The 15,050-nt window shown below is 46.3% G+C and overlaps 2 protein-coding genes across 4 annotated transcripts in view; one reads left to right on the top strand and one right to left on the bottom strand.

Moving 5' to 3' along the window:
* LRP4 (LDL receptor related protein 4) overlaps positions 1–1,667 on the bottom strand; it is a 53,472-nt gene extending 51,805 nt beyond the window's left edge. Inside the window, exon 1 of one of the 2 annotated variants that reach the window (XM_070804176.1) lies at positions 1,476–1,666. In XM_070804176.1, the coding sequence (XP_070660277.1) occupies positions 1,476–1,527 (52 nt within the window). In that variant the 5' untranslated portion in view covers positions 1,528–1,666. Of the gene's footprint in view, positions 1–1,475 lie in introns of both variants that reach the window. The other variant, XM_070804177.1, reaches the window with a different exon arrangement.
* Positions 1,668–13,489: 11,822 nt separating this feature from the next.
* The window catches only part of CSTPP1 (centriolar satellite-associated tubulin polyglutamylase complex regulator 1), a 209,210-nt gene continuing 207,649 nt past the window's right edge, over positions 13,490–15,050 (top strand). For both annotated transcript variants that reach the window (XM_019974819.1, XM_019974818.1), the window contains exon 1: positions 13,490–13,648. In XM_019974819.1, the coding sequence (XP_019830378.1) occupies positions 13,603–13,648 (46 nt within the window). In that variant the 5' untranslated portion in view covers positions 13,490–13,602. The remainder of the gene's footprint in view (positions 13,649–15,050) is intronic.

Here is a 15,050-nt window from a genome sequence, read left to right on the forward strand (position 1 = left end):
TCCGAGAGGAAGAGTTAAGCGCTCGGTGGGCTTAGTGTGGGCATGGAAAAAGTCACTGAAAACCCACGGGTTGTCTAAATAACAGGCAGAGAACTCTGTTTTGGATTTGGGAGGTAAACCAATCTTTAAAACAAGTGCTCAGGCATCTCCACGCCCTGCCAGGCAAGTTCCGCAATCTGCACTATTTCCACACGCGCTCCCTTTACGTTAAAGAAAGAATCGGCTAGGAGGCCGTGGTCTCCAGTCCCCATCACTCTGAACCCCGTCCAGCGCCTCATCCCGGCGGCGGGGGGAGACTGGGAAGACTCAGATTCCACCACCACCGTCTCCCCACCCCCCCACACCTCGGTTGAACAGAGGTGGGTGAATAGGGTTGGGGTTCAAAGATCAAAGTTCTTTGATCTTCGGGCACCAACTAGAGGCAGCTGCTAAATCACGGGGTGCACCCACGGTCGTAGCCGGCTGCCGAGAAACAGATTCCACCGGAGCCGTCATCGCACACAACAGTTGCGTTGGGGCACCAAACAAGTTATTAATAAGGAGCAGATGAGGCAGCAGTCCTCTTGCCATCCCTCCAGCTCCCCCGAGGGCCACCGCGCGGGCCGGGGGCTGGGGTGGGGGGCTGCCTGGTAAGGTTCGGCGACACCCGCCCCCCTGTCCCAGCAAGGACGGATCTGCGGGAGCCTTCCAGCAGTTTCTTCCCTCTGTCCCTCTGCCCCCTTTTCCAACCCTGTTTCCCCCTCCCCCTCCTCCGGGAAGGATCCAGGGCAGGAAACTGATTGGTCACAGCCAGGAGAGGGAACCCAAAACACCACTAAGTGGGGATGCTGCGAGCGAGCAGTGCCCGAGGACCCTCGGCGGGAGCGTGGTCCGGAGTCCGAGCAGCTGCTCCTCGAATCGGGAGGAATCCCCTGAGCTCAAGTATTCAGATTCCACTGGAGCCTCTCTTCTCAATCCTCCTGAGACCCCCCTACACCCCGGACCCTGGAAGGAAGACTATTTACAATTTGTGTTTTAGCGACCATCCTTCCCCGCCTTTCTTCGCACACATTCATTCGCACCAAAGACACAGAGACCGTGGGTCAACCCGAAACGGGAAGCACCCCAGCTCTTCAAAGAGCAGCGAGGGAAGGAGGGGGCGAGCGCCTTGGATCTCCCCCCGACCCCCTCCCCCCCCCCCCCCCAACACACACACCCTCCACCCAGCCTGGCCCAGACCCGAGCCCGGGGAGCTCCTCGGTCGCCACTGCCCCATCTCGGGCTGGAGGAGTCGGGGGCGGGGGGGGTGGAGAGCTCCCGGTCCCTTTCCCCGGCACACGATCTCCGGGCGAAATGCTTGGAGTGAGAGGGCGAGGGGCTCTCAGGCCCCAGCCCGCGCCGTTCAGCTCTCGGAAGGTTGAGTCCTGCAGCGGCCGGAGCCCGGGGACAAACTTTCCCGGCTGGCGGGTGCGCGCGAGCGCGGCGGCGCCGCTTACCGTGTGCGCAGAGCAGGGCGCCAAGCAGCAGCGCGCCGCACGGCCGCCTCATGGTGCCGCCGCCGGCGCTCCCTGCCGGCCCGGGGGTTCCGCCGGCTCCCGCGGGACGGCGCGCCGGAGGGTATCGGCGGAGGCTCCCCGCTCAGGGGCCGCGTCCCGGTCCACGGCTGCGGGCGCGCCCCGCCGGTCGCCTCCGGCTTGCTGCTGCCTCCAGTGCGGGCCGAGCCGAAGCCGCCCCGCCAGGGGACCGGGAGGGGGGTGTCCCGGGCCCTGCCGCCCCGCCCCCAGCGCCGCAGCCCCCGCCACCGCCACCGCGCCTGGTCCCGCCCCCCGCGCCGGCCCGGCCCCTTCCCGCCCTCGGCCCCCGCCTCCCGGTCCCCGGACCCCACCCGCCGGCGCCTCCAGCGCTGGCCCAGTTCCTCTGCAAGCCACCCCCACATTCCTAGCCCTCGAGAGAGCCCCCCCACCCACCCCACGCACTGTCCCCGTTACTACTGCTCGAATGTCCTTAACTTAAAAAAAAAAAAAAAAAAGGGTGTCATCGAAGCGGCAACTCTCGGATCCCCGCTCACTTTAGTTCTGGGCCAGAGTGGTGCACCCAAGCTGACCCGAGTCGCCTGGACGTGACCCCGGCCCCTCTACCGGCCCCGAGTCCAGACTTTATTGATGTCCCAGGATACGCAAGGCTTGCTAATGCAGAATCCTCTCAGGCTTTACGGACATCAAACAAGGGCCATCAGGAGGCCTGGAGTGCTGCATCTTCACTAGCGTTCCCACTGTCAAAATTCCTTTTCTGAGATTTTTCTCCGCCCCTGCCCTCCCTCCCGCCACCCCGGCCCCCAGTCTAGGCAGCGCTGTTCGAGGGCTAAAGAATTCCACGACCTCCCCTTTTCATGTACTCATTTCCTGAGGTGGTTGTCTGGGTCCTGTCGCCCCAGCTCAGACGTCCAGAATTGGCCAGACGTAGTTCCTCCTCGCTGTCTTTGTAAATCAGCGTGGTTAGCCTCTTCACCTTCTTTGACTTTCTGATCCTGGCAAGGAAGGAAGGGGGTAAGGAAGTTAAGTCTTTACTTGCAGTGGTATCCTCTCAGACCTCAGCCTCCTCCCAGCTCCAGTCTCTAGAGCCTTCTAGCAATATTTAACTTTGGGGTTAGTATATAAAGTTATAAATTTCTCTCTTGTCTTTGCTTTCGTGGCCTGTGCCTCTCTCTAGCATATATTAATAATATGGATTAATTTTGTTACCACCTTCCATTTTCTAGGTTGAATCTTGTCCTGCTTCTTTTGTCCAAGTCCCTGACGTCCTTCGGTTTGGTTCAGTTGCTTAGTCGTGTCCGACTCTTTGGGACCCCATAGAATGCAGCACACCAGGCCTCCCTGTCCATCACCAACTGCCAGAGCTTGCTCAAACTCATGTCCATTGGGTCGGTGATGCCATCCAACCATCTCATCCTCTGTTGTCCTCTTCTCCTCCTGCCTTCATTCTTTCCCAGCATCAGGGTCTTTTCCAGTGAGTCAGTTCTTTGCATCAGGTCACCAAAGTATTGGAGCTTCCTTAAGGTCCTGTATACCATTTTTCTATCCAAGCTAGTATGACAGCAGTTTCTGCCTTTGGGTCATCAGCGATTTTCTTAAACCACTTTCCTCTCACTAGTAAATAGAGTCAGAAAGCCCCAAATACCCCATGTTAGCCGAGGGGAAAGTAATTTGGTACAGTGCAAAGAGAATATTAGATTTCTCCGATGCATTGGTCACCATTTCATCCTTGCTTGTCTGCAATTTTTCCAAGGATTTCACTTCAAATTATCATCTTTGACCAAAGCTAACATTAAGTTCGCAATAGCAAGAAAGAAATGCGGTATTCACTACTTCTTAGCCAGTATTTCTCTATTCTGTTTTGCCTGAAATTTTTACACAGATGAAATGTGGTTAAACTAACGTCACCATGGTAACTAACACAGGCGTTTTCTGTGTGTAGTTCTTCTTGCTGTCTGATGGCGGCAGTCGAGTCAGATCAGGTTTACTTGATCTTACTGCTGGGAAAACAGTCAACCTTTAAGACCTGTGTCATCTTAGCCTAAAATCCAAGGAGAAAAAAGTGAAAAGTAGAGGCTGATTCTCAATCCCTCTCCCCACAACATTTTTGATGCAGCTTTCATTGGTCTCAGGGTTTCAGTATATGTTGTTTATGAAGGCTTGCTTTTTGACCTATTGAGGAAGACCTCGTGATTCTGGAGGCCATATTTTTTTCCCCCACATGAAAACTGAGGACATGTGGTATAATGAATACATTTGTCCCAAAAAATCCAGAACAGGCGGTCACCATACTTTCAGTGTCAGGGGCTTAAGAATTTATAAACAGTTTCCACTCTGTATTCAAAAGACAGGTTCCTTTCCAGAAGGCATGATTTGTGTTGTTTTTCTGGGAGCAAGGAGGCTGGCTGTCCCTCTCTGACTCAGGCTCAAGAGACTGCATTTTCTGTGTGCATCCCAAGCCCTCCTCCTCCATGGTTCGGCACAGTCCTGGTGTACAGAGCCGTCCCCGGCTGCTGTGAGTCACTGGGAATATCAATGGCTAGAAACGAACTTCGTGCATGGTCCCTGGCTGGGTCACCCCCTAGAGTGAGTTAAGTCTTGGCTGTCAGAAACTGCTCTTGTGCCAGGAGGGCTAAGCCATATTTATTTTTACCAGGCCTCTCAGACTTTCTTGTTTGTAGTGAGAGATCCTGAAGAGCATGCTAGAATGGGCTGTTTGTCTCCCTTTTATTGTCCTCTGGGACATGCCCCTAGGAAAGTCATAGGGGATTGCCAATTCCAGAGGGGGTCTCAGAGGCATTGGTTTCCTCAGAAACACCACCCCCATTTCCTTCATCCTTCTAGGACGGACCAGGGGACTGCATTTCAAAGATCAGAATATTGCCTTGAATTAGACCGTCACTAAATGGCCTTTTCAAAGGACACACAGGAAGTGCTACAGAAACAAAATAGAAATGGGCATTATTTTGATCCATTTGGGTTGGTAGAATCCTCCTCTAACCCAGGCATCATTCGACAACCTGAATTCTAAAAGTAATTCTTCTAAGAGGCTTGACACTTCACACTTTAAACCAGTGATTCTCAATCAGGAATGATTTTTGCCAATATGGGGCAATACCTGATGACATTTTTGGGAGCAAGTATTACTGGTGAATGATGAACAGAGACCAATAAGCAGGATATCTCTCCCCACAGCAAATAATTATCCAGCCCAAAATGTTAATAGTTCTGAGGCTGAGAAACCTTGGTTAAAAAAATTAAGAACATGAGTCTGCAAAAAATTGCTCCATCTCTGGACTCACGTTCTTGTGTGAATGGAGGCGGGAGATCTTAAAGCTATAAAATGGAAAACAAGAGAAAGCACAACTAAAGGAGCTGAAGAGTCTATACCTATCTGTCCAGGGTTGGCTATTACTAGTATTAACTCACCTAGTGGGGGTATTTATTATGAGTATCTTATGTCCCAGGCACTGTAGAAGCAATGGTAACTAGATATATTGCGTCCCTGGAACTTAAAGTCTATGTTGGGGAGGCTACAAGTATACAGAGGCATTAAAAGAATAATCTCACAAATGAATTTAAAGCTATAAATGCTATGGGTATTCAAGGAAATGGACAGAGCCTGTTTAGATTTGGGGGTTCAGGGAAGGCCTGTCAGAGGCACTAACACTCATGCTGAGTAAGATTCACAAGACTAAGAGTGGATGGGGTGGGTCTTCTAGGCAGAAGGAACAGTATGTACAAAGGCCCTGAGCCAGGAAAGAGTCTGTAGAGTTTATAGAAAAATATCAGTAACTTTTTAGTAATGGGTATGCTTCTATCTGGGCTTCCCTGGTGGCTCAGCAGTAATGAATCCGCCTATAATGCAGGAGACACGGATTCGATCCCTGGGTGGGAAAGATCCCCTGCAGGAGGGCTTGGCAACCCATTCCAGTATTCTTGCCTAGAGAATTCCCAAGGACAGAGGAGCCCGGCGGGCTACAGTCCATGAGGTCCCTAAAGACCCTAAAGACACGACTGAGCAACTAAACAACAACAGCAGCAGCAAATGCTTTTATCTGGGTTCAGGGAGCTACTACCAGAGACCAGAAGAGAAAGGTGTAAAGAAATAGTCCAGTTTGTATTTCTATGCTTTCTTTAATTCCAGATGCTCCACAAAACCATTTCTAGCGCCAACACTTTTCACATTCCAGGTCAACAGTAGTATTTGAGTCAGGATCTGAGTACCATGGCTGATACAGTTCCCTGGTGTAACTTGAGGCACATGCTGAAAAATGGGACTTCCTAGCACAGTTTTAAAAAATCTCCTGAAAGCTTGATAGTCACACACCTGACCTGATACATATAAATAGAGCTTTTGCAGCAAACGTCTCAGTACATCTTGCTAATTTCAGCGGCCAAGTTGAATGTAGAATGGTGGGTAAACAAATGGACCAATGAATAAATACTCATTGGTAACAACCGTGACTCAAACATCTCTGTAAATGGTCTGTTTCACACATGCCCCTTATAATTCATTTTCTACACAGCAGCACAGTGACTTCCTAAAAAACAAATCAGATCATGTTATTACTAGGCTAAAAACCTTCCCATGCTTCCTACTCAGAATAACGGCTGTACTCAGAATAATGGCTGTACTTCTCACATGTTCTTTGAGGTCCTTCATGAGCTGACCCCCACTTAATTCTGTGACCACCTTTCCCCTTGTTCATTCTGCACTAGCCACACTGGCTTTCTTTCAGCTCTGCAACACACTACCATTTCTCACAACTTTTGCACAAGCCATCTCCTCTACTTAGCATATTGTTTGCCCAGACCCTTCTATGGCCACTCTCAGCTCAGTGTCATAGCCTCAGAGCTCACCACACTACGTGTGCCTTGTCCTTACTCATTGCCTTTACTCTGTTTTATATCGGAGATTGAATAAGAATTCATGGAGATGGGGCCATTTTGCCAAAGTCTTATAGGATGTGTAAGAGTTTGCATGGGTGCATGCTCAGTCTCTTCATTCATGTCCAACACTTGTGACCCGATGGGCTCCAGTCCACCAGGCTCCTCTGCCCATGGGATTCCCCAAGTAACAATACTAGAATGGGTTGCCATGCCCTCCTCCAGGGGATCTTCCCCACCCTCCCACCACCCACCGCCAGGGGTTGAACCTGAGCCTCCTGCATTCTAGGTGGATTTTTTACTGCTGAGCCACCAGGGAAGTGTTATGTACAAGTTTACTAGGCAGAAAATGTGGAAGAGGTACATTCTAGGTGGAGAGAAGAGCTTATCCCAAAGCAAGAGGGTGTGAATGAGCTCAGTATGTTTGGGAATAGTGAGTAGGAAGGAAGGTATGGCAAGAGAATTACGTGTGTAGGAAAGAGTGAATGGCATAGTGGCTGGAAAACTAGATTGGAACCAGACTGTGAAGGAATATATGTGTCTGCATGTTAAGGAATTTTGCTTCATCCTAGCAATGGTGAGTCAGCAGTATTTTCAAAGTAAGGAAGTAACATGGTCAAATTTCAATTTTAGAACAATAAACTCTGTGACAATATAGAAGATGACTTGGGGGAGAAAAAAATAGACACCAACTGCAGCTTTTTGTCCTGAGATTCTAAACTTTGGGAACTTCCAGTTCATATCCTGAGTTTCTTTAGTGATTCCTAGTAGATTCCCTTTCATCTTCCTAAACTAGTTCTCTTGTCTATAGGCAGCATCCTCTCTACGCCTGTTGTGGAGTTAGTTGCTTTTTTTCTGGGTATTTCTTAAGCTATGATGATCTGTCACATATAGTATTTAGGTGTAGGGAGGAGATACCAATGCTGTCTGATTGATTTTTAATCTTCTCAATGATGCCTCGCCATTTGCTGACCTCTTTATTTAATGAATTTGTTTCATGAATTGGTTCCTGTGAGGCAATCGTAAGTCCTATGGATTGGATGGCCTTCATTCTCTAGACTATTAATCTAAAGTAGAGGGGAAAGTCTGTTTGATAGGCACTGTGCATGGTTCTGGAAATTGAAAGATGAATGAAGACTGTCTCTGACCTCCAGGAACTCACAACTTAGTAGGATAATTCAAATCGTGTTTTTTTCTAATGACATAATTTGTTTAAGTCTACTTTTTCTAATATATTGTTTACGTTTTATTTCCAGTCCTTAGCTACATGCATAACCTGTGAAATTAACATTTATAGAGCACTCCACCCCATAATAGCAGGATAAATATTCTTTTCAAAGTGCACCCACGACATCTACTGAGGCATATTTACTAAGGTAGTCCATATTCCAGATTGTAAAACCAGTCTCAATAAAGGCAAAAAGATTCAAGCCATATAAGATTTTATATCTGATCACAGAGGAATCAAACTAGAAATCAAGGAATTCCATGGTGGTCCAGTGGTTAGGACTCCATGCTTTCACTACTGAGGGCCTAGATTTGGTTCCTAGTTGGGAATACCTGACCACCTGACCTGCCTCTTGAGAAACCTGTATGCAGGTCAGGAAGCAACAGTTAGAACTGGACATGGAACAACAGACTGGTTCCAAATAGGAAAAGGAGTACGTCAAGGCTGTATATTGTCACCCTGCTTATTTAACTTATATGCAGAGTACATCATGAGAAACGCTGGACTGGAAGAAACACAAGCTGGAATCAAGATTGCCGGAGAAATATCAATAACCTCAGATATGCAGATGACACCACCCTTATGGCAGAAAGTGAAGAGGAACTCAAAAGCCTCTTGATGAAAGTGAAAGAGGAGAGTGAAAAAGTTGGCTTAAAGCTCAACATCCAGAAAACTAAGATCATGGCATCTGGTCCCATCACTTCATGGGAAATAGATGGGGAAACAGTGGAAACAGTGTCAGACTTTATTTTCTGGGGCTCCAAAATCACTGCAGATGGTGACTGCAGCCATGAAATTAGAAGACACTTACTCCTTGGAAGGAAAGTTATGACCAACCTAGATAGCATATTCAAAAGCAGAGACATTACTTTGCCAACAAAGGTCCGTCTAGTCAAGGCTATGGTTTTTCCAGTAGTGATGTATGGTTGTGAAAGTTGGACTGTGAAGAAAGTGAAGTGAAAATCGCTCAGTTGTGTCCGACTCTTTGCGACCCCATGGACTGTACCCTACCAGGCTCCTCTGTTCATGGGATTTTCCAGGCAATAGTACTGGAGTGGATTGCCATTTCCTTCTCCAGGGAACTTCCTGACCCAGGGATTGAACCCGGGTCTCCCACATTGTAGACAGACGCTTAACCATCTGAGCCACCAGGGAAGTCAAGAAAGCTGAGTGCCAAAGAATTGATGCTTTTGAACTGTGGTGTTGGAGAAGACTCTTGAGAGTCCCTTGGACTGCAAGGAGATCCAACCAGTCCATTCTAAAGGAGATCAATCCTGGGTGTTCATTGGAAGGACTGATGCTAAAGCTGAAACTCCAATACTTTGGCCACCTCATGCGAAGAGTTGACTCATTGGAAAAGACTCTGATGCTGGGAGGGATTGGGGGCAGGAGGAGAAGGGGATGGCAGAGGATGAGATGGCTGGATGGCATCACCGACTCGATGGACATGAGTTTGGGTAAACTCCGGGAGTTGGTGATGGACAGGGAGGCCTGGCGTGCTGCGATTCATGGGGTCGCAAAGAGTCAGAAACGACTGAGTGACTGAACTGAACTGAACTGAACTGGGAAACTAAGATCCCACAGATTGCACAAAGAAACAAAAAATTAAACAAAACAGAAACACCTCTGGAAAACCCTCTGGTGTATGGAAATCCTGAATAATACATTTCTATATAAACCATGGGACAAAGAAGAATTCCAAAGGGAAATTAGATAATGTTTTCTATTTTAATTCATAAACTTAAATGTTTAAAAAATACAAAATCACATTTTGGAAAATTGGAGCTCTCTTTGTGGGAAGATTCTTAACTAAAAATTGCATTTCTTTATAAATAGACAGGTGTTCAGGTCATCTGTTTATTCTTGAGTGAAACTTGCTAGTTTGGATTTCAAGGAATTTTTCCATTTTACATAATTTATTAAATGAGTAACACTGTCCTACTATTCCCTTAGTGAAAATGACATAAATATTTATCCAGGTGCATACTCCAGGACAGAGGAAGGCATGGCTAATTTTTGTGGGCTACCAAGAAGGGTCAAAAAAAATCTTCGTTTCTTTTAAATTACATGAAAGTATAATTTCCAACTCTTTTTGCAGCACAGAAAATATAAAATAACAAGAAGGTACAAGTCTGTAATTGTCTTTGGGCTCCAGTTGAATTTAAGCCGTGTCTTCTAAACCACTTTCTTGTGATGCATTAGTTTTCTTTAACTGACCAAGAACTTGTGACCATTCTTTGCAAGTTCTCCCAAAGTTCTGGTCTGCTGATCTGGGGCAGTCTAAAATGATTTGTCTGTGAATAATATTTTAAAGTAAACATGTAAATCTCATGCAGTGGCATCACACTTAGTTTTTGCTTTTCTCTTATGGAAGATGAGTCTTCGAAGAAGAGCCTTGTAGCTCAGCATGAATTTCATGACCTGCATTTCTTAGGAGCTGCTTCGCCTTTAGCATCTTTCTGCTTGATGAGTTGATAAAAGCTTGTCCTAGTTTCTTGAACCTGTTTTGTAGCAATAACTCAGACTGCATTTTTTTCTTTCTATTGTTTCCTTGAGGTTTAAAACTATTTGGTACATTTATGTTTGCTTTTCTGTGGTTTTCAGTTCCAAGGAGGATTTTCTTCCCTATCCATCTCTCCACAGATCCTCTGCAGAGCCAGAGATGTCTGTTCATTTTCTGTTTATAATTAGAAATTATAATCTGATAAATTGATGTCTCAACATATCCTCTCTCATGGGCATTTTTTCTATTGAGTTTGATGTTTCCATTCTTTATGCTGCAGTATTGACTGTCACATCTTAAGCCCTCTCTATGTTTTGATCAATTTCATATCACTTGCTTATATTCAGGATTGTGGAGTTGATTTCTGATTTATTGGTTTACCTTGATGATTATTTGTTTGGGTAAAAATTTCAAAAGTATGTAATGATAATTGAAGAACCTGAAAAGTCCATCTAATTGAAGGCTGATATGTTTTTCTTTTTTTTTTTTTTTAACATTCAATAGGTTCACAGAAATACACTTGACTCTAACAATTCTTGTGTATTTCTCCTTTTCTTAAGATCCGATGTTGTAAAGGTTTCACTAGAAAACTTCCTTTGCCACTGATGGGTTGCCAAAACATATTCATGTGATGTACAGCAAAAAAAGAAATCTAAAAGTAATGGCCACTTTTGGGGAAAAACAAACTCTCTATGAAGGGTCATGACTTCTTAAAAACATTTTAAAGATTTTCAAGCCACTTCATTTTCAGGTTGTTTGTATGCCTATTATAGATCATTTTAAGGATAAAGAAAAGTATAAAGAGGAAAAATGTAAGCAGTACTTCCATCACCATTTAAAGGCTACCTGCTATTTCTGTGCAACCTCAAACTTTCTTGAAGGCTTAGCCTAGCGACCACCTGCCCTTTTCTGAGTCTTCCGCCTCAATGGATTGTTTAGGACATTAAGAGTGGAAGACCGACTTTAAATATAAGGGCCCTTAGGATTTTTATGGAAGGGATGGAGCTGTAGGAAAAACCTACAAATTGCTCCAGAGATGACATCTTGTTCTTATTTAGCTTTCTTTGAGTCATTAACAGTCGGGCGCCACTGGTGCTGAAACTTATCATTATTATAACCGCAAATGGGTTAATGCCCAAACAAAGCTATATTCTTGGGGCTGGTTCCCAGCTCCACCGCACAGACCCCAAGAGCAGCACCCTCCAAATCCCAGGATAATGCCCCACAAATGAGGTGATGTCAAATGTTCAGCCTGAACTCAAAATTCTCTTCTTTTATCTGGGAGCTCACATTTGCTGGCAGGGAAGAGCCAAGGGGAAAATAAATAAATAAACGTCAAGCCAACAAACCCTAAAAAAAGAGGCTATGTGGTTTAGCGGTCAGACCACTATCCTGGAGGTTGAGATCGCTGTGATACAGTTCCAGCTCTCCCACTGACTGACTGGATGATGCTAGACAAGTCATTTTCCTGACACGGTCCTCGGTTTCCCTACTTAGAAAAGGGAGCACTGCTTTAGAAAGTTTTTATGAGCACAAATGAATTGACCTGTGAATAGCTTCAGGTTGCTTGGAAATAAAATGAAATTGCAATCCTTAATAATTACCATCCTATTACTTAATTAATAATACAGTAAAAAGCCACAGGTGTTAAAGCTATGAAACTCCCATACCCTCAAGGTGCATGGGGGATGGGGCAGGGCAGTGGGAGGCAAGGGTGGAGGAAGAAGGCAAAATTTTTCAAATCAAATTTGCAGAACTTCACATCAAATACCAAATTAGCAAATTTATTACCTCAAGATAATAAATGCTGCCCTGAGTTTGGCTTTGGCCCTTTATCCTTACCACATCTAAACTCAGAGTGACTCACAGGAGCCTAGAAATGAGACATACACAATTTTAAGGGAAAGGGAGAATTAGGAGGTTTGAAGCTTCTGCTGGAGGAGGCTAAGAATAGACCCACTCAGAACACAAAGAGAGCCTCCTCTTTCCTCTTCCTCCCAGTGTAGGTGGTCTACTGGTTTCCCAGTCATTCCTTTGAAAAAATGATTTTTGTTTTCTTTCTGTCCGCAAAACCTCACCTTGTGTGGGGGAGAGCTAGCTAAAAATGTGAGGACAGAGTCGCTTTTTCTACTGCGTTAGAACTGTGACAAGTACTGTACAATACTAACCCCTTGTTGGGTGTGGAGAGGGGCTGAAAGACAAATACTGAATGTGAATATCTGGAGACTTGAAAACCACGGAGTTCTCTACCTTCTTAAAGGAAAAGTGAGCAATTAGGAATATGAGGGGGGAAAATCCAATAGGTGTCCTTGTTTGTGCATCCCACTCCCCCAAGACGTGGAGCGTCTTTTAGGGGGAAAAAAAGACATTTGGGAAGGATATCAAATAGTAAGAGACAGAAGTAGAAGGAGGGGCTATAAAGATAAAGAGGAATTTGAGACGAAATGTCCATGAAGTCATAGATGATTTAATGAGCACCTTCTGGATGCCCAGTCTTGTCACAAGCAAAGACATCTCTGACCTCAAGGAGCAGCTGAGATATGGGCATGTGAAAGCACTTTGTAGTAATTTAAGATGGTAAATAATCAGATAAAACAGAAAGAAAGTGAAGTCACTCAGTCGTGTCCGACTCTTTGTGACCCCATGGACTATACCTAGCAGGTTCCTCCATCCATGGGATTTTCCAGGCAAGAGTACTGGAGTGGGTGCCATTGCCTTTTCCAGGGGGTCTTCCAGACTCCTGGAACCCAGGTCTCCTGCATTGCAGGCTGAGGCTTTACAGTCTGAGCCACCAGGGAAGCCACCAAAAAAAAAAAAAAAAAATTGATGATGGGATGTTAAATGTTTATGGAGATTTAGAGGTGGGAGCTACTATTGTGGGGCTTTCCTGGTGGGTCAGTTGGTAAAGAATCTGCCTGCTATGTAGGACACTGCCAGCAATGCAGGAGACTTGAGTTCAATCCCTGGGTCGGGAAGATCCCCTGGAGGAGAAAATGGCAACCCACTCCAGTATTCTTGCCTGGAGAATTCCATGGACAGAGGAGTCCGATGGGCTATAGTCTACGAGAGTAGGACACAACTTAGCGACTAAACCATCAAGGCTACTATTAGGATAACAGTTGTATAAAGCAGGAAGAGTCATGAAATTCAGAAATTGAGGGTATATGGAGGGCTGGCAATAAGTTTTCCACACCGGGAAATATGATGGTTTCAGAGGAACTCTCCGCCTCAAATTCCTCTAAAACCATCGCCTCAAGAAAGGGAGTCCAAAGAAACTAAGACCGCCGCGAGGCGACTGCTCCCGGAACTGGTACGGCCAGCTTGGAGTTGCGATACGGAAACTGTTTGCGTGACACCTCCTCCGCCTCCTGCCTCTCCCGCCGCGTGGGTGCCATGGCAACCGAGAGAGCCGGGAGACCTGGGTTCCGGAAGCCGAGGAGCTGGAGCTCTGAAGCCACCCTGATCAAAGGATGCTGAGTCCGGAGCGCCTAGCCCTACCGGACTACGAGTATCTGGGTAGGCGCTTCCTTCAGCCTTGGGGAAGGAAAGAAATGCCAACGCATTAGGCCAGGGTCTGGGGAGGAGGATGGGGCGGGATCTGAGTGTGAATGGGTCGGGTGGGCTAGGGAGGGGCGAGGAGGGGGCGCTGATCCAGGGGCCTGAAGGTGTAAGGCCCAGCGAAGAGGAAAACATCTGGGGAATAAAGAATGCTGAAGTGTACCCGCTGGAGCTCAGGCAGTGTGGACTGTGCTCACAGTGGGCTAGGTTGGAGTTGAGAATTGGCGGGGGTGGGGGGCTTTGGGGATGTTATGATATGCTGCTAGTGGAGTAACCTTAGAACCTTGAAGCGCCACATCAGTCATTCCGTGAGCCGTCATATAACCGTCACGGCGGCGGCAACTACACTTTCGAGTGTTTCTTTTACATTAGGCGCTATGCTAAGCATTTTACATGCGTTCTTTATTGAATCTTCGTAACAGCCCTAGGAGGAAACTTTTCCTTCCATTTTGCAGACGGAGAAACTGAGGCTGAAGAGATAACTTACACAAAGCCACACCGCTAGGAAATGGTATGGCCTGGATCAGAACCTAATTTGCCCACTCCTGAGCTTGAGTTCTTGATCAGGAGGGCTGCGGCTGTAATACGTAATGCACACTTAGCACCTTCAGGGTGGATGAAAAAAGGGTGTGTGTAGGTATATGCATACGTGTAAGGGCACGTGTTTTAAAACGTTGTTTAATCGCTAAGTCATGTCCAACTCTCTTGCAACCCCATGGACTGTAGCTGGCCAGGCTCCTCTGTCCATGGGGGTTTCCCAGGCAAGAATACTGGAGTGGGTTGCCATTTCCTTGTCCGGGGATCTTCCAGACCCAGAGATCGAACCCACGTCTCCTCCATTGGCAGGTGGATTGTTTACCACTGAGCCACCAAGGAAGCCCTTTAAAACATTAATAGACTTTACTTTTAAAGAAATTTTAAGTTTACAGGAAATTAAGCAAATATTATAGTGTTCCCATGTACTCCCAGTCAGTTTCCTGTTATTAACATCTGACATCTCTTAGTATAGTACACTTGTTACAGTTGATGGACCAATATTGATACGTTATTATTAACTAAGATCCACAGTTTGCCTTAGGGTCAGTCTGTGTCAGTACAGTTTTATGGGTTTTGACAAATGCATAGTGTCAGGTATCCACCATTATAGTACTGTGCAGAGTAGTTCCACCCCCTGTCTATTCATCCTTTCCCCTGTCCCCCAACCATTGACAACCATTGACCTTTTTACTCTCTCTAAAGTCTTACTTATTCAGAATATCATGCAGTGGAGTCACAGAGTGTATATCCTTTTCAGACTGGCTTTTTTCACTAAGCAATAATGCATTTTAGGTCCCTCCACATCTTTTCCAGGCTTGATAGC

This window comes from Bos indicus, chromosome 15 (genome assembly GCF_029378745.1).
Source record: "Bos indicus isolate NIAB-ARS_2022 breed Sahiwal x Tharparkar chromosome 15, NIAB-ARS_B.indTharparkar_mat_pri_1.0, whole genome shotgun sequence".
NCBI classification, from domain to species: Eukaryota; Metazoa; Chordata; class Mammalia; order Artiodactyla; family Bovidae; genus Bos; species Bos indicus.